Here is a 25,471-nt window from a genome sequence, read left to right as displayed (position 1 = left end):
GCATTATGAGCCTCAAAAAATGGTGGCACAAGCAAATTTTTTTTTTTTTATACCACTTAAGTAAAAACTATATATGTTTGGTATCTGCATACTTATACTGACCTGGAGAACCATGTTGCTTGGTCAGTTTTATTGTATAATGAGCTTGGTAAATAAAAAAAAACGCAAAAAACTATTGTGGAATTGCACCTTTTTTGCAATTTCAACGCAACAAATTTTTTTCCTACTTTCTAGTGCATCTCATGATAAAATTAATGATGTCACTCAAAAGTACAACTCATCTCGCAAAATAAAGTCATCACATGGCTATGAGATGGAAAAATAAGTTATGGCACTTGGAAGAAGGGAAGGAAAAAACAAAATGTAAAAAAAAATAGAAAATCACCCAGTCGTGAAGGGGCTAAAAAAGCACTCCCACTAACATTTTTATTGTTTAAATGTGTGTGTATGTGGATGTAATGTTCTGTGAGTGTATTAATATGCTCCCCTATTGCCACTATCTTCGGGATCCAGCGCTGTTCTGCATCGCTGAATGACGTCACCTCTCTGCAGACTCCTCCGGGTCATGCTGCACTCTGCGTGACCCGGAAGTGGCTTTTACAATGTAAGCCTACTGAGCATCAGAACAAGGCTACATAAGCTTTCATTGTAACAGCGACTTCCAACTCATGCATAGAGTGTAGAATGAGCCGGCAGGCCTCATTTGCGGTGACGTCACTGAGAACAGCAGACGAACAGTTCTGGACACCAGAGAGCGGCGGTAGGTGAGTATATTATCACACTCACACTACATACATGTACACACATAAAGTATTTAAACATTAAAAATGTTCGTGGGGCTGCTTCTTTGCATCCAGGACTGGATATACAGAGACTGGCAGGGAACCCAGACATTGTTAGCTGAAGAGCGTCGATAAATAAATAAGGTATGATTTTTTTTATTCTAGAGTTTTCACCATTTTTCTTTATTCTGGGGTAGAAAACCACTGTACAACGTTATTCAACATAAAATCAAGTTATTCCCTTCTTATATGATAGGGGGTCTGACAGCTAAGTCCCGCCAATAACCCTAGGTGCATGGCTTAGGATCCTTGAGAACGGGTCTCTGCAGCCTCTTGTTGAATATAACGGAAATGCACTTACTCTGCTTCTTTTCCTTTCATTGTTATTGGTGCTGCTGGAGAAAAACAAGTACAGCACTAAACGTTTATCCCGGACTCACATAGAAAATGAATGGAATGGAGATAGAGCATGCAAATCTCTGCTCCTTTCAAGATGTGGTTGCAGAGCCCTGTTCTTGGAGTTCCAGAGCCCTGATTTTGGGATCCTGGTGCTCCCAGTGGTCAGGCTACCAGCATTCAGCAAGTTATCCTCTCTCCAAATGTCATAGAAATTATTAAAATCTCTGCAACCACTGTAATGAATGGGCATTCACCATCCTCCCTCCTCCCCTCTTACTTCAAGTAAGGAAACAAGATCTTGCAATCTCCTAGACTTAGACAATGGCCATAAAGAAGTAGGAAGTTAGTTATAAATGGATAGCAAACCATCTTAATTAACATGCAGGCAGTCCCTTTTTAAAGTAAGGACCCCTACAGTACTGATGGGGATATCTTTTGTGGAAGACTGAGATGTATAGAATAGGCAGAAAAGCCTCTTAGATTTTGAAAGGAATGAAGCAAATATCTAACACCCTAACAGCTGTTAGAGATAGCTATTGTCCATCCAGGATTCACATTACTTTCATAAACACATGATTAGCAGACTTGATGTTTCCAAAAGAAAATTTTGAATATTGAAGTTTATATAAATCCGATTGTAATGAGACATACCTTTTCGGCTTCAGGGCTAATAGGGGAAGCAGATGCGTTTTTTTTCATAACTGTTAACCCTGCCTATAAGCCTTAAAATAATAATGGACAAATCACTGACAGCAGCCACGTCATGTTTGATCTCTGGGTAACTGTAAAATCCCAATAAAAAATATGGCGGAGATCTCAAACTTCTGCAATCATCCGGAGAGTAGTTATCGCATAATTTGGGAATTCCATAAAATCCTGAAGGGCTGAGGACAACCCACAACCTGGCCCACATGAGGTCATCAACTGGAGTGTGTGGGTGTAACTCAGGTGCTGATACAGGTCAAGCTGAATTATGATCTTTGTTCATGCAGAGAGAAACACATCATCATGTATGCATGAATCTAGTAAGCTGAAGGTCTCCAATCGAAGTGCTCTCCTTTGGCTAAGTTGACTTATCTATGTGAGTAGCATAGTAAGTTTCTTCCGTTATTCCTTTTTATGTCATGTAACTGTAAGTGCTGTATTGTTTTGTCCCCTTCGTAATATCTTTTGTGTATATATATATATATATATATATATATATTTTTTTTTTTTTAATAAACACTGCCTCATTTTGGATTAAATATAAAATTTAATAGTTCTGTTCCTTTTGTTCTGTAACCCGCAACCCAAAGCCATACTCTAACTACCAGGCCTCCAGTCAGCCTGTATAAAACATGACTGGTGGTGACAGCTAATAATCTTTCTTCGGTTATCGTGGAGTTTGTAGTGACCATATCAGAAGTGTATAAGTATATTCCATGCGTTGGAATTGGAGGTGTATATACCATACGCTCACTGCTAGTTTCCCAACATCCAGCCTACTAGTGGAAACAGCCTGCTGCCTCCTCCGTTAATCGTCGGCCGATTGTGTAATTGTCTGGACGATAGGGGGCAGGAGAGAACTGTTTGCTCCAAAGATTACAACGTGGTGGGTTAAGTGACCACCCCCCTGGTTGCAATCTTGACACCAAATGATAGGGGATAATTAGATTTGTTGGGAATAAATTTCAGATCACATAATTTTTGCAAATGTACATAAGCTGTTACATTTTTCATAATCTTCTATTCTCTTGATAAAAATGCTTAACTTAAAGATTTGTTCCAATTTGTGTCATTTATGGCATCCATATCTATTTGAAATTTTTATCCTAGCATTATATTGTAAATATTTCAGATGGGAACACCTTTTTAATGCTAGTTAAAGGTAATGTGTCATCAGAAAATCACCAATTGTTTAAATCATTTTTTTGTGTTAAATGTTTATATATTTATTACTGACCCCTAACACTCGTACAGGGAGGAACAAACCAGGGGAGATATTAAACCTGCACACCACAAGTTCCTATACAAACTACGCAAATCCCTAACTTGACCCTGACTTGTCTATACCTGAACATGGAGGTTGGCACGCATTGGTGCCCCTAATCAACGTCCGCTGATCCTGAATGTCCTTACGTGCATCCTCAACTCTACACAGAGAGTACCCACAAAAACAGTAGAACGTAGTGCACACAGACAGAGGGTGAGACACACAGTCATACATGATTGACGGAAGAAAAATAAAGGAATCCAAAAAGACCTTCGGTATACGTGAAACCCCCCAGACACTAAATGTAACAAAATGGGAAGAGTGCTGTGAAGGAGAACACGCAAACAAACCACAGGAGAAGCAATACAGAAAACCTCAGCAAGATAATCCTTGACTGTGGAGCAGGGATTCCAAACATCCATCTAGCTTGGAATATAGCCAGCAATGACTGCATGTACCTGGTGAATACCAATTGTCCCTCCCAAGATGTTATAGGATAAAACCAAATGAAGTGAAAACACCTTCATAGAATCAACACAGCAAAGTAAAGCAAAGACCAGTGCATTATCAGCAGTTGGACAGACACAACACAGGCTGTGGTCCAACAGAGAGGGTCACCGACCACACAGACCGAGGTCACCAGATCGAGCCCTTTAGTTGTGCCATGACAGTATTTTTTAATTTTTAGATTTTTTTTCATACCACAATGTGTACTAAAAAATAAAAATGAAAAATCTTGTAATTTTCTTACTGGCCATAAGGCGATTTTTTTTTTTTTTAGTCTTTAACTTCCTGTTTCAGGAAATCCACATGCACACTAGCCACAAATAACAAACTCACTCTATTTTTTTTGTATTGAAGCATTTTATGAGCATGTGCAAAGGTCATTGTGAAGTAGGCAGAGTAGGGTCAACTGTGTCATTACCTATTATGATTTGTAATCAGCTGTGTATCCAAAGCCTATATTTGTTTTATCAGTCATTGTAACCCTGCCTTTGATGATAAGGACACTACTGTAAATGCTCCATGAGAGGATATGAAGTATCTGTTCAAAACTGAGAATAGAAAAACAATAATTTTAAAGCTATAATATTGATTTTTACAGTACCTGTGATCCTGGTAGTCCTGGGTTGCCAGATTGTCCAATGATTCCTTTCGCACCCTAAGTTAAAATAAATGCAATCTCTATAGATTTATTGACTCTTCATGTATGACATAATGACTTGTGATGCCATCATTGAGTTCTTCATAAGGAAAAAGATCAAGAGTAGTAATGAGCGAGCACTAAAATTCTCGGGTGCTTGTTGCTTGGGTCATGCAAATCGTAATGCTCGGGTGCTCGACCCAAGCAACAAGCCTAATGTAAGTCAATGGGAAACTCAAGCATTTTTCTGGCGGCCCCCCATCCCCCGGAGGTCTGCAGGTGGCCTAAAAATTGCTCAAATCAATGGGAACAGTGCCGAAATGACATGGGAACAGCATAGGGAAGCTGTGTGTGCTGTTTTGTCAGAGTATTGCGTCAATTTTATGGACTCACAATAAAACATACAAAAATGAAGTCAAAATGGATCTTCCTGGAAAAAACGTTAAAGAGCATTCTTTCCAGGGTAAGGACTTGTATATATGGCAAAAAAATATATAAAAAAATGCTCCTCCACATCTTAGGCTATGTTCACGTGTAGCGTTTTTGATGCGTTTTTGCACTTTTGTATTGCTTTCAACAGTGGAAAATGCCTTCACTGGTAAATGTCATTTTACTACCTTATCTGGCCATGTGGTGTGTGAGACATGATTAGACACATCCTGTTTCATTTATGAAGGAGGGACTCTGAAAGTCACAAAACCTATTTTTACAGGGCCATCAGGCAGCCCTTACTATTGTTAAAGGGCAGGCATCCCTCACTATTGTTAGAACACCATCAGCCGTCTATGATTTGTTGTTCCCATTATTAGGAGCGGGTCTCCTATACTGTTGTGTATGCACTGACTGCAATGGCTGCCAAAAAAATTGTTCCCATTATTAAGGAATGGGCCTCCTATAGTGGTAATTCACATGTAGTGACTGCAAGGGCTGCCCAAAAATTGGACGCACTCCAATACCCATTTGAAGAGACGTAGAGGAGGTCCTCATTAAAAAAAATTGTGACCTCTGCCGCCAGCATTTTCAGATGGGAATTTTTTTTATTCCTCAACAGGGGCCTTCTGGTATTGCAACATTTTACTAGACCTCTCCAGCACGGGAATGAGCGATAGAAAGTTCCCCTTGAAGCGTGGGTGTAGAAGTGTGACCAATCAGTAATTACATCAGCCAAAATGTGTACAATGCGAGAGTCATGGGAAAGGCAGAGGAACATAAAGTTAGCCATGTGTGCCAGACTGCCAACAGCCAAGTCTTCCCTGTCCTGACCAAGAGGACGACTATCCATGCTCACCTCCTCATCCTCTTCCTCCTCATTCTCCCTATCCTCAGGCCATCCATGCTGAACGGATGGTATAACAGTTGTGTGGGAAGTACTGTCTGTAGCGCAGGAAACCAGCTCCTTTTCCTCCTCCTCATTAACCAATCCACTTTGGGATGAGATGACGCTGGGCTGCATGGCATCACCCTGTATGGTTCCTTGCTCCATCTCATCGTGCTTCATCTGCAATGCCTCCTCTTTAATTGTGAGCAGCGAGCATTTCAGTAGAAGGAGAAGCAAGATAGCGATGCTAATTATGGCATCATCGCCGCTCACCATCTTGGTGGAGTCCTGAAATATTTGGAGGATGGCACAGATGTCTGACATCCATGCCCACTAATCAGCTCTTATGTGCGGAGGCTGACGTGAATAACGACGGGCGTGTTGAAGCTAGTACTCAACAACTGCCCACTGCTGCTCACTAGTGCTTCCCAACATATGCAAGGTTGAGTTCCAACACGTGGTGACCTCGCACACCAGTTGGTGAACTGGAAGCTGCAAGCACTGCTGAAGAACGGTGAGGGCGGCGGAAGCTGTAGGTGACTTTCGAAAATAGGGACACATTCGACGTACTTTGACAAGCAGCTCAGGCAGATCTGGATAGGTTTTGAGAAACTGCTTAAGCACGAGGTTGAGCACATGGGCCAGGCATGGTACGTGTGTGAGCTCGCCTAGCTTCTGAGCCGCCACCAGGTTCTGGCCATTGTCACACATGACCATGCCTGGCTGTAGGTTCAGCGGTGACAGCTACAGATCTGCCTGCTCTTTTACAGCTGTCAGCAACTCTGCAGCAGTGTGCGGTTTGTCACCTAAGCATATTGGCTTCTGCACTGCCTGTTGCCGCTTGGCTGAGGTAGTGCTGCACTGCTTCCAGCTTCCGACTGATTTGGTCATTTTGGAGATGGAGACTGAGGATAAAGGAGGAGGTGCAGGAGCTGTAGAATCTGGGAGCACCCTGATTTGACCCAAGCCTCACAATCCTCGGCATCTGATGTGTTCCATCCCAAGGTCCAACTGGGTCCTGGCTTCAACTATATTAACCCAGTGTTCCATCAGGGAGATGTACCGTCCCTGGCCACAAGCACTTATGTCCGTGGTTAGGTGGACCTTCCCAGTAACTGGTTGTTGATGGCATGGGTATTGTTCTGGGACATGTGCTTGTGTAATGTGGGGACGGCACACCGGGAGAAATAGTGATGACTGGGGACAGAGTACCGAGGGATGGCCACCGCCATTAGATTGTGAAAAGATTCCGTCTCCACGAGCCTAAAAGGCAACATGTCAAGTGCAAGAATTTGAGAAATGAGTTTAGCGTTGTGGCCTGTGGGGTGTTGGCTGCATATTTGCACTTGCGTTCAAAGGACTAGGGTAGAGACAACTGAACTCTGCTCTGGGACAAGAATGTGGATGCTGATGGTGATGTTTGCAAGTGTGGAATGACAGGTGCAGGGTGTGAGGCATCTTCGCCTGCACCATGGACAGTAGATTGGCATGCATGCACAACTGCAGAGCAGGCAGTGGTGTCACCCGCAGACACTGTTTCTGGACCCTGGCATTAGGCCCAACTAGTCTGGTGCTTTGCGGTCATGTGCCTGAGCATGCTGGTGATGGTCAGGCTGGTAGTTTTGCTACTGATGCTGGCATGGCAGAGGTTGCAAATGGACTTTTTGGGGTTATTTGGACAGTCTTTAAAAAAGAACCAGACTCTGGAAGACCTAACAGTTGGACTGGCAACTTCCCTCGTGTTGGTGTTCCGGGGAGCAGTTGCCCACCTTGTGTCTGTGGCCACCCCATTGCTTGTTCCTGCCTGTTGTGATGCTACGCCTCCCTCCCCCTCTGTGTTGCTGTCCTTGCTATGCATGTCACCTTGCCAGGTTGTGTCAGAGACTTCATCGCCCACCACCTAGTCTTCCCCGTAAGCACCCTGACCCTGGGCCTCCTCCTGATTTGGTGGCAATTGTGTCGCATCATCATCATCCACCTCTTGCGACAGTTTCCCACCATCGGCTTTGTGTGACCGTGGCTGCTCAAATTTTTTGACATCGGTACGTACGATGTCCTCTTGCCCCACTTGAAGCGGGCCGGGCGAAAGGTCCAAATCTATAAATGGAAAAGTGAACATCTCTTGGGAGTGTCCAAGTGTTGGATGAGTTGTCTCCGGGCACTTGGTATGGTAGGAGGAAGGAGGATCATGGTGAGGAATATGTGGTCCAGACTCACGGCTACTGAGACATGATCGTCTGGAAGACAGGGTGGTGATGGTGGCAAACTGACTGGAAGCATTATCTACTATCCAACCAACAAACTTTTCACACTGCTCTTGCTTCAAGAGTAGTGTTCTGCTGACCCCTATTAATTGGGACAGGAAGGCAGTTCGACATGATGTGAGAGTTTGTTGTGCTCCCTCAGCAGGCACAGTTTCATCTTGCCCACGGCCTTGGCCTCTGTCCCCCGTCCCTTGCCACGCCTCCTGCCCATTTTAAATGAAGTGTAATATTTGTCTCGCTCCAAAAAATGTCACGATTATTATGGCTGTAATATGGGATCACGTCTGATGACCACGGTTTTAGGAAGTGGCCATATAGATGTTGTATTGGTCAGCGACCAAGTATGAATAGGATGAACAACACCCAAGTGGCAGACGTTAAATGGAATGTAATATCTGGCCCGCTCCAAAAAATGTCACGATTATTACAGTAGTAATATGGGATTACGTTTGATGATAGAAAAGTTTCTGCTTCCACAATACAGCAATGCAAATAAAAAAAAAATCTGGCTGTATTCTGCTAACAAGCAAATGGAGCAGTAAAATGGTGTACTGTATTGCTCTCTAAGCAAATCAGGATTAAGAGCAAAAAAAAATTAGCCCTAATATCTAGGGCTATGGATAGCTGTAACAGCAGCAGCAGACAATGTGCAATGGACCCTATTCTGCTATATACCAGTAATATATGCATTTGGATTAGTCCTTAGGACTTGTTAGTTCACATGGATATATATCTTGCTGTAGAATACCTATACCTAACTAATAAATCGCCAATTCCATCCCTCACTCAGCAGCACCTCTCCCTACTCTGCCTGTTTCCGGGTAGACTGTGAAGAGCATAGGGTCACTAGGTCTTATACACACCCAATGATGTTATGCGGCCAGTCAATCACTGTAATGCCACAACCAACATGGCTATGGCATTACAGTGAGTGGCAGGCAGTTCCTGCATGTTATTTGGCTGCCTAAAGAGCGCCAAAACATGCGGGGCGGGGCCCCGAGCTCCCGCCTGACCATCCCGGAAGTACTCGCCAAGTGCCTCGGGGCGAGTACCAAGCAGTGGCGAGCACGCTCGCTCATCACTAATCAAGAGCTTCATAAACAGCTGGGAATAAACCAGGTAATGTATGTTATTAGCTCATCTAAAATATATTTTCCACAAAAGAAAATGTCAGCTTTAGAACTTAGCCCTGTTCATGTTTGATTATTACAGTGAATCTATGATATTCATGTTAAATGAATTTAAAAGTAAAAGTCTGATGCATAGTGGGTAACCATTAAAGTATATGGATAATAAACCTTCAAAATTGTACAATTCTGTTAAATGGCGCTGGGTATGAGGCATACTGTAAAATTAACTATACTACACTCTTTATCATTAAAATTGTAAAACCATGAAGAAAAAAAGAAAAAAATCTTGAAATTATGAAAATCATGCTATCAATAAATATGATATGTAAATAATGAAAAAATGAAAACAAAATTTTCAAAAGATCTTGATTTATTCATTGAGTATGAGCAAGTCCTACATAGAGAAATGCACACTCTTACACACCTTGGCATGCTATCAGTGAGGTTATAAGTGAGGAATGTTCATGCTAAATTTACTTGAGCAAATCATCAAGATTTACTGCTAGAAGCTCTCTTTGCAGTTGCTGACCAATGATGTCCCAGATGTGCTCGATGGAAGACCAGTCCGGAGACCCTGCAGGCCACAGTAGCAAATTTAGACCAAGCAAGTTGCTCACTGTAATAGGTTCAATATGTGACCTGGCATTGTAGTGTTAAAAAATGACTACTGGGATACTATGGAGAAATTACCACTGGTTCCACAACCAAATCAATGTCGTGTTGAGATGTTTGTGCACCTGGAATGAAGCCTAAAGGCTAATATCCATTATGCCACCTCACACTACCTGAAGGCATTTGCATGACATTTGGCTACATGCCAGATATGCAGCTACAGCTATTCCACTGACCTTAATCCACCGATCTCAAAGGCTATCATGGTGCAGAGTAAGACCATTATGGAGGCTGAAATGGAGGTCTTTAGCGATAAGTCTCACTTTAGTCTTGGACACAATGATAAGTAGAGATTAATCTGGAGATGGAGTAGGTAACGTCATAAAGAGGACTTAAATCTGACCCAACTCCAGGGTGGTGTGAGATAGTTTGGTATAATGTGCGAAAGTCAATCCCCCCTGAAGTCTTCATTTTAGGTCCACCAACAGCTCATCGTTGCATTGCTTTAGTCATGGAAACAGTGGTATGCCATTTCTTAAAAAAAAAAAAAAAAGTGTGCCAGGAACCTTTTTTCAACAGCACCTGGCTGCGTGTTGGCTGTATTACTGTGAGCAACCTGCATTATCCAAACATGCCGCCATAGCCTGCACAGCCTGCATTATCCAAACATGCTACCATGGCCTGCAGCTTCTCCAGATTTGTCTCCCATTGAGCACATCTGTGATGTCCACAGTCAACACTTGCTGTTGGCTCTGCCAACAGTGAATCTTGATGATTTGTGCATTCAACGTGGCAAACATTCCTCAGACAACAATTAATAACCTCATTGCTAGCATACTAAGTTGTGTTAGTGCATTTATTTCTGTAGGTAGAACTCATACTTGATTCTGCATAAATTGAGATGTTTTATAATTTTTGTTTCCATTTTTTCATCATGTGCATATCACCAACATGTCTATCGATCCTGGGATTTTCATAATTTCATGACGTTTCCTTCTTGGAAAAATTGTGTTGCATATCGTGTTGCAATTTCAATGTTGAGAAGGGTATTTCCATGGCTCATAGAATTTGTAAGTATAAAAAGGTTGAGCAGAAAGGATTTAGGTCTTGTTTAAACCCACTGAAAATGTAAATATTTGCAAATATGAAGCTGTTAACAAATTAAGCCTTAATTTTATGTTTTATAATATCTGATACTTAATATTTATAAACTTTAAAGGGACTCTGTCAGCACAGAATGACAGATCAAACCAAGTACAGGCTCTAGGTGGATCATGGCGGAGCCATTCATTTAAATACACCTTCCCACCTGCTTGATTTCTATAACCACCCTTCGCTGGCCCTATGAAGCCAGAGCTGTCAATCGAAGAGGTGGTGGAGATTAAGGGAAAACAAGCAGGTGGGAAGGTATGTTTAAATGATTACCTCCGCCATGAAGCAAAGTGCGCCTGTACTTGGTTTGAACAGTCATTCTGTGCTGACAGAATACCTTTAATAGACATATTCCTGAAAATGTAACATGACTACAGTACACTTGAATATTTTCAATCTTGTAAATAAATACAGTTGTTTTTTTTTTTATAAATAAGTAATAAAAATGCCTTAAAGCACTTTCTCATTATTCTTTCATTTGGCAAATATTAAAAATTATGGTAATCCTAATTGACCTAAAACGGGAAATGTTTATTCTGATTTCATGTCAGATATTGAGAAAAATGTGTATGTAAACTTCTGGTTTCAACTGTATGTGAGTGCAATAAAACATAACCTGTAATCTCATTCAATTCTAATCACATGTAAATGATCTGCAATTCTAAAATTGACAAACATAATGTGATTGACACACATGGGGTCAATTCACACAGATAGGGACACATTAGACACAGTAGTGATTGAAGTGGTGGGATCTAATACCAGAAATGACATACTGACAGTGGTCAGTCCAGATTCAGGTGGTCCACATGGCAAATGACCCACCTCAGACAACGGAAAAAAGGGTTACCCAAATGTAATCCTCACCAATATTACAATTCAATTAGCATAGCCATAATGGAATAAGACAAAAGAACAATCTCAACCATTAAGGAGGTTCAGGGTGAGGCTAGGATCAGCTCCTGAGGTTCTCATGGTAAAGAGGGCTTGTCTCCTCTGAAGAGTGGAACCTTTTTTTTTCTCCAACCAGAGGGAATGCCCCCATATCTTTTGAACGGGTTTTACATGAAACAACATTTGACCATATTATTTGTATGGGCCAGTTATGTACTTGTAGAATTTAATCATGTCCCTATTTAGACATCTCTTCTCAAGACTAAATAAATGTAATTATTTTAATCTTAACTCACAACTAAGATCCTCCATGCTCCTCATCAGTTTTGTGCTGCTTTTTTGTACTTTTTCTAGCTCTGGGGCATCTTTTAGGTGAATTCTGTACAGAACTGAACTCCATGTCTAACTGAAGAAGTACCAATGCTTTGTAAAGTGGTTGCATTACGTTCTTGTCCCATGAGCCCATGCATCTTTTAATACTCGACAATATCCTGCTGGTTTTAGAAGTTTCTGATTGACATTACCTTCTATTATTTAGTCTGTGATCTAAGAGTACACCCAAATCCTTCTCTACAAGTGACTCTCCTAGTTCTACTCCCTTTAACCCCTTTATCCCACAAGCCTGTTTTCACTTTCATGACCAGGCCAAATTTTACAATTCTGACCAGTGTCACTTTATGTGGTAACAACACTGGAACGCTTACACGTATCCCACGGATTCTGAGAATGTCTTTCGTGACATATAGTGGTAACGTTTTTTCAATAAGACTTGTTTATTTCTGAAAAAATCGAAAATATGTAAAAAATTTAGAAAATGTTCAAACTTTTTTCGTTTCTTTGCCCTTAAATCAGAGTTATGTCACACGAAATAGTTAATAATTAACATTTCCCACATGTCTACTTTACATCAGCACAATTTTTGAAACATAATTTTATTTTGTCAGGAAGTTAAGAGTTATAAGTTGACCAGCAATTTCTCATTTTTTTCCAACAATTAACAAAAACATTTTTTTAGGGATAACATTTGAAATCACTTTGAGACCGAAAATACCCAAAATTGACACCATTCTAAAAACAACACCCTCAAGGTGTTCAAAGCCATATTCAAGAAGATTATTAACCCTTCAGTTGCTACACAGGAGCCGTACTGCCATCTTTGAGAGACAGAATGAAAAAATCAACAGCAGGTAAAGAACTGGTTTAATTTTTTTACGCCATTCCTCGTGGTATAAGTGATTAGACGACTGAGTGCCGGGTGTCAGCTGTCAGATTCAATTGACACCCGGCGGTGATCGCGCCTGCACCGTGAGACGTAATAATATGTATCTGGTCATTAAAGCCCAGGACACAGGGACATATTATTACGGCTCACATCAGAAAAGGGTTAATGCCCTGTGTGAGTGCTCTAGAAAAGTGTCCAAGTTTTACCCATAGAAAGTAATAATGCCCCCTTGTGCACCTTTGACGGTCACAATACTGAGTGCCCAATAATGCTTCTTAAGTCCCCATTTAACAGCCCCCCTATACAAAGTATGATGGGCTAACAGCTGTGCTATACACATTATAATGCCCCACAGCTCCACTATAGACAATATGATGGACCCACAGCTCGTCTATACACAGTATGATACCCTCACTGCTTCTCCTATACACAGCATAATGAACCCCACAGTGGTCCTTGCTAGAAATGAGCGAATATTTCAATGTTCAGTTCGGATTAAGATCATCGAATTTGCAATATTCGCCATTTTATTCATCGAATATTCGCCGAACATAGCAGAACGCCATTGGATTCAATTGGGGGCAAAACCAAATGCATACACAATGCCTTCAAATGGGTCCAAAAGCTGCCAAAACACATCAAATTAGGGACAGACGCCAGGAAAGTAGCCTCAATTGACCCACAGTACAAATTTTATAATGGCACAGCGGCAATCAGCCATGGACTATGCATGATGTGTCAGGGTCTGGGCCAGCGTTTACAGCTTTGAATGGAACTTCAAATTAAGATAAGGTGGGTGAGGGATTGGTGTAGGTCTGCTGTGCTCGGAGCCCTGATTCCACATGCAACAACTCAGCCTGCTTTTATGCTCAGCCACTCTCGGCAGAAAAATCAGCTTCATAGATTAGTATAGGTACAAAAATTTTAAGGATAGTAACACTGGTAGTTGACTGAAAGTAAGTGGAGGCCTGCCGGTCTGGGAGGGCTACTGCTACAGGCAACACACATGAAGGAGACCCAACCAGGAGTCTCCAGATTTCCAAAAATTAAAGGCTGACATCACCAAAGTGGCATTCAACAGAGTAGAAATATTACAATTAGGACTATAGTAACGTATATGCTTGAGTATAAGCCGAGGTACCTAATTTTACCACAAAAACTGGGAAAACATATTGACTCGAGCATAAGCCTAGGGTGGGAAATGCAGCAGCTACTGGTTAATTTTCACAATCCTGGTATGCATGGCCCCCTCATCCCAAAATCCTGGTATGTATGGTCTCCTCATCCCACAATCCTGGTATGCATGGCCCCCTCATCCAAAAATCCTGGTATGTATGGTCTCCTCATCCCCCAATCCCTGGTATGCATGGCCTCCTCATCCCCCAATCCCTGGTATGCATGGCCTCCTCATCCCCCAATCCCTGGTATGCATGGCCTCCTCATCCCCCAATCCCTGGTATGCATGGCCTCCTCATCCCCCAATCCCTGGTATGCATGGCCTCCTCATCCCCCAATCCTGGTATGCATGGCCTCCTCATTCCCTAATCCTGGTATGCATGGCCCCCTCATCCCCCAATCCTGGTATGTATGGGCTCCTCATCCCCCAATCCTGGTATGTATGGGCTCCTCATCCCCCAATCCTGGTATGTATGGGCTCCTCATCCCCCAATCTTGGTATGCATGGCCTCCTCATCCCCAATCCTGGTATGTATGGCCCCATTACAGCACACTTAAAAAAATAAACCCTTATAGTCACCTTCCTTCCTCACCTCTGCTCCAGCACTGTGTCCTGTCTGCAGCAGCTCTGGTCAGTATCTGAGGTGCAGCGCATGCTCTCAGACACTGATGTGAGCTGCTGGTGCTGGCATATTCCCTCCTCTCCACGCCGGGACCGTGTGGGCCGAAATGAGCAAATATGCATTCACTTAAGTAGCGGCACAGTCAGCAGGAGCCGCGGCTCAGCGCTCCTCCGTGCCCGCTACTAAAGAGAATGAATATTCCCTTTGGCAGCGGGCACATGTGGTAGCTGCAGCAGTGGCTACCGCGTGTGCCCCGCTCCTCCGCCGCCGCAACCCCCCACCCGCTATCCACCAATGGAATCTCTGTATACTCAGGTATATACCCGAGTATAAGCCGAGGGGGGCTTTTTCAGCACAAAAAAATTGCTGAAAAACTCTGCTATATAATAGTATGCCATGTATCACAGAGATGGCTGTCATCTGTGATGTAATTCTGAAATGTTGCTCTACTGCATGTAAGCACAAAGAGGATTGTTTGGTGCATCTAGATGGTTTTACAGATAGCCAGAGAGATGGGCGGGTCTGGCTACCCACATACTTCACCTCTGGCTGTTGTTAACAAGGTAAAATGGAGTCCGTTGTTGACACATAGTCTCTGTGTGAAGAGGAAGAGGTCCTCCTGTGTGGTATCTGCAAACTGAGCCGATGTACTGGATGCTTTCCAGCCGGTGTGACTAGGACTGGTTCTCAAGAGACTTTACTTAAAGAACTGTTTACTTTGCTTGCCTGAACTGAAAACTGTTTGTTTTCCTTTGCATATATCTGGTTTATGACACCTCAATAAACCAGAATGGACCTTTAAATGGAAACACTACCTGTTATGACTACCGACACTCCCAAGTAAGTAGAAACCCCACAGCAGCCAGTCTACCAAATAAAATTCCTGAGATATGGAAATTGTGGATGGCTTTACCTCTGGTACTGGGTGCTCATACCAAACCATGATGTGCCATTCGCTAGATATTCCTGGCTGCTTGGAGATCATTCCCACAGAAAAGTACCAGGCAGCAAGCTAAGGAGATGGTGGCCTCTACCATCATGAAGGAGTTTGCTCGTTGTCTAGTGGAGCGACCACTGCTGCTGTCTACCTTGTGAACATTGATGATGCTCCCAACCCCACAGCAGCGAGTCTACCAAATAAAATTCCTGATGGCTTGACCTCTGGTACTGGTTGCTCATACCAAACCCTGACGTGCTGTCTCTAGGGGAGCGACCACCATTGCTGTCTACCTTGTGAACATTGTAAATCCAATTTTATGCCAATCAAATATGCTCCAAGTTAATAATGGATATATACTATGGGCAATCTAGTACTAATTGAACCATGGCTATACATATGAAATAGTACCAAAAACAAAAAGCCAATAAGGTAAATATATTAAGTTTATTTCTTACAAAAGAATTGCAAACACAGAATCCTAGAACAAGGGAGTAACTAGAGAAATGGGATATACATAAATTTCACAATTGATCAATAGGCTCATATGCAGTTAAATATGGGGAATAGGAATATAAAGATGCTATTAAATGTGCAAATCAAGCACTATTTTCCAAATTCCCCCAAGTAATATCAAAAAGGCCAAGTTTAGAGCAAATCATATGTGATTACCAGTAGCCATCCCCTCCTGCTGTGCCGACGCCAGGTCCCTACATGTGTTTCGGCGTCCAGGCCTTTGTCAGGGGGCGTGGCTTCAGAGCAGCAGAAGGCACCTTTTGTATTAGCCCCAGCCTATCAAATGCCACCACGTCAGGGGCAAAGGAGGCGCCTCTAATCAGTGCAGACTGCACCATAGCACCAGCAAAGTCCCCTCTGCCGCATAATCTGGCAATCCAGGCAAATATTGTGTCAAAGCTTGCAAGGATTAAGAGGTTACATTGGCGAGTCTGGTTTTTATATTAAAGATCCTGCTGTGTTTTTATAGCATTTTTTCTAATTTATTTGGTCTTCTATACAAGTCCCGACCCTGCAAAGAATGTTTCTTAACATTTCTTCCAGGAAAATCCAATTTAGCTTCGTTTTTGTATGTTTTATTGTCAGTCCTGTGACAGTCACTGGCAGAATACTGAAGGGGAGATGTGTCACTGAGGCTATTAGTTTCAGTGATGTGAAACATGGAAGTTTCCTCCTGCATGGTAGATGCAAAGAGGGTTAATCAGCAATGTTTAAAAGGACGTGTTTTATGAGAACAATCATAGAGCGGGCGAGAGGTTGGTCTCCATATCTCCACCTCAGGGTGTGGTCTGGTTATAACTAGCCTTTTGACTCAGGTGTTGGGGGCAGTATCTAGAGAGACTTGCTCCTGAGAGGAGCTTGCATGTAGTGTTCTGAACCGTGTGTGGTTAACCCTGAGTGGCCGGAACCCGGCCAATATACTGCCTGTGCTGCATCTTTGTATTTGTTTTTGCTGTTATGCCAAATGGGCTGTAGTTACTTTATGAACTCTAGGTTGGTTCATGACGTTTTAATAAACCAGCCCAGAAACTTAGAGAGACAGTGTTCTGTGTCAAGCCAAGCAAGCCGTTTTACCACAGTCCGTAAAAGTGGAGAAATAATCTGACAACATTGTTCACAGATATGATATGTCAGCAACCAACTGTGAATAGGTTTGAATACACAACTGCCAGACTTTAAATGGTGAATAATATTTGACACGCTCCCAACTATTTCAGGATTATTACAGCAGTAATATGGGATCACGTCTGATGACCACGGTTTTAGGAAGTGGCCTTATAGATGTGGTATTGGTCAGAGACCAAGTGTGAATAGGATGAACAACACCCAAATGGCAGACTTTAAATGGATACTTTAATATTTGGCAAGCTCCACGAAATGTCTTTATTATTACCGCAGTAATATGGGGTCACATCTGATGATGGAAAAGTTTCTCTGCTTCCACAATACAGCAATGTGACTAAAATAAAAATCTGGTTTTATTCTGCTAACAAGCAAATGGAGCAGTAAAATGGTGTACTGTAAAATAATCAGGATTAAGAGCAAAAAAAAAAAACATTAGCACTGATAACTAAGGCTATGCAAATCTGTAACAGCAGCAGCCTGAACGTGCAATGGACCCTATTCTGCTGTATACAATGTCCACGAACTCTGTTTGCCTAACTCCTGCTATCAACAGTAATATATGCAGCTGGTTACGCCTCAGAAGGACTGTTAGTTCAGATGGATATATATATTGCTGTGGAATACCTATACCTAGCTATTAAACAGCCAATTATATCCCTCACTCAGCAGCTACTCTCCCTACTCTGTCTGTTTCCGGGGTAGACTGTGAAGAGCATAGGGTCAACGGGGCTTATATAGTCCCGATGACGCTATGCCGCCAGCTAATCACTGTAATGCAACAACCTACATGGCTACGGCAGGCAATCCCTGCATATTCATTGGTTGTCTAAAGAGTGCCAAACATGCAGGGCAGGGACCTAAGCTCCCGTCCGAGCATCCCAGAAATACTCGAGGAGTGCTGAGCATGTCGAACAGTGAGATGCTTGGGCGAGTACCGAGCAGTGGCGAGCACGCTCACTCATCACTAATGGAGACCCAATTAGGAGCCTCCACATTTCCAAAAATTAGTGGCAGACATCACCGAAGTAGCATCAATTTCACTAGAGTAGAAGTAGTAAAATGGGGACCGACACCTCTTCCACAACAGCCAACCCAGGAGATGGAAACCTAACCAGGAGAGTTCACGTTTCCCTAAATTAAAGCCTAACACCACCGAAGTGGCATCAATTTCAGTACAGTAGAAGTAGTATAATGGAGAACCAAACCTCTTCCACTACAGCCAACCCAGCAGATGGAGACTAAGACACAATCAGAATTCTCCACATTTCCAAAAATTAGTGGCAGACACCAGCGAAGTGGCATCAGTTTCACTAGAGTAAAAGTAGTATAATAGAGACCAAATCCTCTTCCACAACAGCCAACCCAGCAGATGGAGACACAGTCAGGAGTGTTCATATTTCTAAAAATTTGTGTTAACACCTGCAGCATCAGCAAGAGCAGGCACAGGAGACCTATCACAGACTGCAATTCCATGAGATAAATGCAGCACACTAAAAACTACAACATCGCCAAGTCTGTACAGTCTGCTATTGGGGTGCAAAAGTCCTTGGAGATCCATGACTTGTTCATCTTGATGAAAGTTAGGTGGTCTACACTTTCAGGGGACAGCCGGCTGCACTTATCTGCCAGGGCACCACCAGCAGAGCTGAAGACACATTCTGAGAGAATGCTGGCTGCCGGGCATGATAAAACCTCCAAAGCGTGACAGGTGAGCGCAGGCCATTCATCCATTTTTGAAGACCAAAATGTAAAAGGGTCTAAATCCTCCCTGATGTTATTCATATTGAGCTCTGGATACTCCTGCACCATCCTTTCCAGTCGTTCACCATGTGTCAGACTTGTACTTGAGCTGTTGTAAAAAATGTGTGAAAGAACTCACAGAAATTGCTTCTGCCACTTACGCTGCTGCGGCCAATATTTTGGCGTTGAGGAATTGATGTGCTGGAGGTTGAAAGTCTACAGCTGCGATGCACACTGTATGCCTCACTGCTATCTTGGGGAAAAGATCTATTAAGGTTGCTTAAAAGCTTGTTTCGATACTCCAGCATTAGCGGGTCCCTTTCCAGGGCGGGAAGCATCTGGCAAAATGGACTCTTATAACGTGGATCTAACAGAGTGCCAACCCAGTAGTCATCATTATTTTGAATCATAACTATGTTGGGCTCTTCCAGGAGGTCAAAAGCCAGGCTGTATTGTTGGCTAGGTAACACTGATGCTTGTTTACTCCGTCCCCTCCAGCCAACCACAATGATCAGAGAGGGGATGTTTATCCTCTTCATCTTCTGACTGTTGCTCGCCTATCACCTCTTCCTCCTCCATTTGTTCCTCGGCTCTTGCACTTTCACTAACAGTTTGTCTGGTATCACCAACCCCCCTAAATTTTCTGTGTGACAACAGTCTGGAACTTTGAAACTATCTTATCCCTTTGGCATCCTCCTCTAATTCTGGGACCACCACCTCGTGCCGCACACTTTTAAAAGTCTGCTACAGCATGTTGAAGACCGGAATAGTAATGCTGATGACTGCATTGTCAGTGCAAACCATTTTAGTAGCCATTTCAAAACTGCAGAGGTTCTTAATCTGTGCCCACCCTGTAAATGTGATATGCCCCACGTCCGGACTGCATTGGCCCAGGCTATACGACATGACATACTGCGTTAGGGCTCATTGCTGCTGCCACAGTCGCTGCAATATGTGCAGCATGGAATTCCACCATGTCAGCACATCGCATATCAACCTGTTAACTGGCATTGACAAAGACCTCTGTATCGATGCAAGTTGATGACATGAGGGGTGCGAACAGCCGAAGTGAGCACGCAGCTTCCGTGCTGTCACAAGCAACTCATCCAGGCCGGGATAGTGGAAGAGAAATCGCTGTACCACCATCGCTGTACCACCAGGTTGAGGATGTGAGCCATGCAAGGCACGTGTGTGAGGTTGCCTCGCGTAGGGCCACTAACAGGTTTGCACAGTTATCGCACACGGCATTCCCTGGTTCCAGGTTCAGCAGAGACAGCCATTGCTCAAACTCAGCCTGGAGAGCTGTCCACAACTCTTAAGCTGTATGACTGCGATCTCCAAGACATATTAATTTTAACACTGCTTGATTGCGGTGAGCCCGGGCTGCACAGTACAGAGGTGGTGTGGATTCGCTCTGTTGGAACGCATGTCTCGTTAAGACAGAGGTTGAGTGCGCAGGTGGAGGCCCTAGAGGAGGTGGAGGAGGCAGAAGCAGTGGAGGAAGTGGGAAATACAGAGGTTTGTTCTGCAAGCCTTGGGGATTCCAAGATTTGTGGAGCAGCTCCTTCAATCGTGGCCAACAGATTGGAGATGGCGGAGTTCTTAACTTTCTCATGTGTAGGATGAAACAATCTTTTACGTGACCCCAACTATGGGACCGAGGGCTGGATGCAGTGCTGAGAGAGGGCGAAGTAAGGTGAACCAGACAAACTGCTGGACCGTGAGTGAGGTACAGGCGGAGATGTTAAGGCACGTCCGCTCTCACGCAGCCTTTTGGGAGCGGGTAAGAGGTCTGCGTGACAATACTTGTCATGGTAACAGAGGAGGAGGAAGAAGCAGCGAATGTGGTTGATGGAGCAGTTGATGGTTGTTGAGGTCCACTGGTCCACATTTCAGTGCAGTGAGATTGCCAGCATAACGCATGTTGATTGCGCATGTGAAAGTTCATGCATGTAGTAGTCAAATTATTGCACTTTTTCTCTCTACTGAGTTTTTTTGTTGCAAAGTTTGCAGATAGCACGAGTTGGCTCATCCTTTAATGTCAAAAAAGGCCCAGACTATGCAACAATTGCTGCCCCTGCCAGCTGCAGACTCGCGACCGCTGCTGGCCAAAGCCACAGTTGTGGCTAAGGATGTGATGCTCCTCGTGCTTGCATCTCTCAGTGTCTGTGCTGTAGGGCAAAACGAAACCTCCTCATCTTCCTCCACCTCCTCAGATGAGCTACTTGACTCTATGACTCTGGGTTCACACCAAGTAGGATCTTCAACCTCGTCATCATCCAATGTGTTATCCCATTCCTCGCCCTGAGAGTGACCCTTATCCTCTTGTTGCCCTGACAGCACAGTAGAGTCCGCATGAGCCTCAGGTATCTGAGTCTCATCAGGATCACTTGGCCAGGGGTTAACGTCTTTTGATGAGGGTCAGGAACCTGCTCGGGATTCTACTTCATCCTGCCCCGAATCCAACCAAAAAAAAATTTGCGCATCGGGGCAGATGCTTTCCTCCTCTTGACTCTGTGAATGTTTTGAGTACACTTCTGATGCCCACGGTATAGAATAGGTGAACAGTGCTACAAACTCACCCTTCTATAGTTCCCTAAGTCAGTTGGACAGTTGTGACGCCGGAGGGAAGCAAGGGTAATTGGGGTGCCACCTCTGTGGACTGTGCTGTGTGTGATGTTGAGGTGGAGGAAGAAGAGGAGAGGCCACTTGAAGCAGCATTTGCCATCCACTGGAGCACCTGCTCTTTCTGGCCCTTATCAACAAGATCGCTGTGTGGCTGCCAAAGAAAGGTAGTGAAGTTGCCCATCCAGTAACAGAAGTTGTCAGTTGTCTGTGGATAGGACGTGACGGTATTGGCGCTTTCACTAACGTTACCACATACCCCACGTATACCTTGAACACCAAGCCTATTCCCCCTTCCACCATGACCTCTTTTTCCCCACTCCTGTTGCTCAGATAGTGTGGTATGAGTACGCTATTAGCAAAAAAAAATATTTTTTTTCTCTGCAACAGCTCTGCACACAGCTGAATTTCAGCAGCACTAACTTACAAGGTAAGATATGGCTTGCTTTATAACGTTAGTAACAGAAGAAAGTGTTTTTTTTTGTGTATGAGGCCTGTATAACATAGAATATATGCTCCAAGATATTTCAAATTCAAATCTAGCCTGCTGTATCACGTTGGTCACATCAAAAAATCGTTTTTTTTTTACTGTGCATAAGCTCTGCATACAGCTGAATTTCACTGCCATAAAAGGACTAGGTGGCTTATGGCAGACTGTATCACGTTTGTGACAGAAAAAAACTATTTTTGGTAGTCTGGCTAACAGAAAAAAATATTTTTTTTACTCTGAAAACAGCTGAATTTCAACACCACTAAATGACTAGGGGGCTTATTGTAGACTGTATCACATTTGTGACAGAAAAAAATATGCTTTCGACTCTAGCTAGCAACAGAAAAAAAATATATGTTTTTTACTGTGCATACAGCTGAATTTTACCCCCCAAAAATAAGGTGGGCTACTATATCTTGTGCAATCACATTAGCAAATGAAAAAAATATTTTTGTACTCTGCATTCAGGAGCTCTGCATGCAAGCTGAATTTCAACTCCGCAAAATGAAAAGGTAGGCTAGTAGAGCTTGCTTTATCACATTAGCAAGTGAAAAAATAGATTGAAGGGATACTTATGCATGGATCACAATAGAAACAATGCACAACACAGTTCTGACATGGGCCCTGATGTTTTTGTCTGGACCTCCGTAATAGTACAAGAAAAAAAAATCTGCTGGAAGGTCAATTTCACAGACACACAGGACACTAGTTATCTAAACTATCTGACTTCCACCAAGCAACCGCCTATCTATCTAGCTAAAATCTCCCAGTATACAGGAACAGGCTCCAGCAGCAGCCTCTGTGACCAGTTACATGCATAAAATGGCATTCTGAGAACATGGCCGCTCTTTATATAAAGAGGACATGTGATTTCAGCAGCCAATGGCACAAACCATTGGACAGTGTGGATGCTTCCTGCGCTCTGATTGGCTAGCTGCGATTTGAACACAAAGTTAGAGAAAAAAAAATTATAAGCACGGCCTGTTCTCAGCTTGTTTACTGTCCCCCATCCCCTCCTCTTATCAAACACGTCCCCCTGCTCATCATACACAAACAGTATGCTAGGCAAAGTGTTGAAAACACTTTACTTGCACTGCAATAATTTTCCCGCACTTTTTCGCCGAATGTTACCGACTTTTGCCGATTTTAAGAAAAAATGCTTGTGTTTCCGATCACGAATCCAAATGTGCCATATTCCTTTCGAATGTAACATTTGAGATCGGATTTTGAACATGTTCGCTCACGCTAGTCCTTAGCACCCTGTATGATGGCACTTCCACTGTATAATGGCCCTTACAGTGGAAAATAGCCCCCACATTATATAATAGCCTCCAGTTTTTATTGGGTAGAAGCGCCAAAACACACAAAAACTATATTAATGTAGTATCCCTATAAACATACTGACCAGAAAAATAAAGCTGCCTTATCAATTTTACCACAAATTCGGCATAAAAAAAAAATCCTGAATTGTTGGTTTTTGTTTGTTCTGCCCCCCAAGAATCGGAATAGAAAGCGATCAAAGAATGTTAAGTCAACTTGTCCCGCAAAAAACAAGCCCTTACATAACTGGAAAAATTATGCAGGTCTGCAAAAAAAATATCAAGAGCTGTTTTAGTTATTCCACGTAATATTTGTTTTTTGGTGTGCTGCATCCGAAAATGACCTCCGTTTTGTCATAGAACACCATGTTTTCTGACAATTAAGGTAACTATATTAAATAAGGCAATACAGCAAACTAAATGAAAATATAGCCTTATAAAATTTATTTTTTATTGCCAATTTTTTATAAAAATCATTTTTGAACTGAAATGAGCTCACTTACACTCACTAAAATCGATTTTTTTTTTCCCCTGTGAGGCTCATCTTGGTACATTTACGCTTGTGAGTAGCATCTGGAATGTGTCTCTGAAGCATCTAACTATAGTCTGCCATCATTGTAATGCACAATTTTCCCTGGTATCATCTTTCCATCTCTTTTAATGTCCTGGTGTAATCGTTCACCTTGCTCTTCACTCACAGGTCCCAAATTTTTAGGAAAGTAGTCGAGGTGGGAATGGAGGAAATGTACTTTCAAACACATCAGGCAACCTAAAGCTTGAAATGCTTTCACCATTCGTCTGACGATCTTTTTGTAGTCAGGATCTTTTTTATTAGAAACAATACGAAACACCAGGGAGTTACAACCCAAAAAACAGTCAGCACAACAGTAATGCATATAAAACATAACTAGTGTTGAGCTAGCACTAAAATGCTTGGGTGCTCGAAGCTCGGGCCGAGCTCACCGTGGTACTCGGGTGCTCAACGCAAGCAACGAGAACAATGTTAGTCTATGGGAGACCCGAGCATTTTTGCGGCGGCACCCCCGGCAGTCTGTAGAAAGCCTAAAAAGTGCCCAAAACGATAGTGCCAGTGCTCAAATGACATGGGGACAGCATGGGGATCGCCCCAGGAAGCATTTCTGACCCCCAGGTCACTGCTGTCAACAAAGTGGTCAGAGGTATTAAGCCACTTTTATGGGCTCACAATAAAACGTTCAAAAACGAAACTAAAACTGTTTTCCTGTGAAATATGTTAAGGAACATCCTTTCGAGGGTAAAGACTTGTGTATAAGGTAAAATAAATAACCAAAAACAAAAACACTCCTCCACACCTTGGGCTATGTTCACAAGTAGCATTTTTTATGCGTTTTTGCACTTTTGTATTGCTTTCAACCGTGACAAATGCATTCACCGGGAAATGTCATTTTAACATTTTACAACCTTATCTGGCCATGTGCTGTGTGACACATGCATACAGTGCTGAAAAGACATGGGGACAGCATGGGGAAGACCCCTAGAAACATCTCTGACATCCAGGTCACTACCTAAAAGTGTGCCCATCAGAAGTGATCCTTGCTGCATCAGAAGATGCAGACTTGCAAGTATCCCCGTGCAAGTCCTTGTCCCAGGGCAGTGTTCAAATGTACCTTCCCCATTCCTTGCAATGTAAGCGCAAGTATGCAGCCTGCCACCCACCCACCCCCAGGCTGCAATACCATACTGCTAGCTTGCTTGCACTTGAAATGAGGCCTTTTAGGCTTTTGGAGGCAGACACCGGCCACCATGTCGTGGCTGCATCGGCAGCCTGTTATCCATACTCAGTCCCCAGCCGCTCGGCGGCCGGGTGTCCACACTCGGTCCCCAGCCGCCAGAGGGTGGCCGGGTGTCCATACTTGGTCCCCAGCCGCCAGGGGGTGTCCGGGTGTCCATAAACCGTCCCCAGCTGCCCCTATTTGTCCCGGTGCACCTTATACACAAGCACGCATACCAAAACATTACCTGTGCCCTCCCCAGTGCATATAGTGGGACGGA

General features: G+C 43.3%; 1 protein-coding gene across 7 annotated transcripts in view; it reads right to left on the bottom strand.

Annotated features, from left to right (window-relative positions):
• Window positions 1-25,471, bottom strand: part of LOC141265403 (collagen alpha-2(VI) chain-like) — a 704,763-nt gene that overhangs the window by 440,423 nt on the left and 238,869 nt on the right. For 5 of the 7 annotated variants that reach the window (XM_073678446.1, XM_073678444.1, XM_073678445.1 and 2 more), the window contains exon 6: window positions 4,262-4,315. The exons of the other annotated variants lie outside the window; for them this stretch is intronic. In XM_073678446.1, coding sequence (XP_073534547.1) covers window positions 4,262-4,315 — 54 coding nt within the window. The remainder of the gene's footprint in view (window positions 1-4,261; window positions 4,316-25,471) is intronic. 7 annotated transcript variants of the gene reach the window in all.

The sequence above is a fragment of the Phyllobates terribilis genome, unplaced genomic scaffold, assembly GCF_046119375.1.
Source record: "Phyllobates terribilis strain yellow unplaced genomic scaffold, ASM4611937v1 Scaffold_4__5_contigs__length_816908805, whole genome shotgun sequence".
Taxonomy (NCBI): Eukaryota; Metazoa; Chordata; class Amphibia; order Anura; family Dendrobatidae; genus Phyllobates; species Phyllobates terribilis.
The sequence above is the reverse complement of the archived record's forward strand: the minus strand, read 5'-3'. Positions and strand labels throughout refer to the sequence as shown.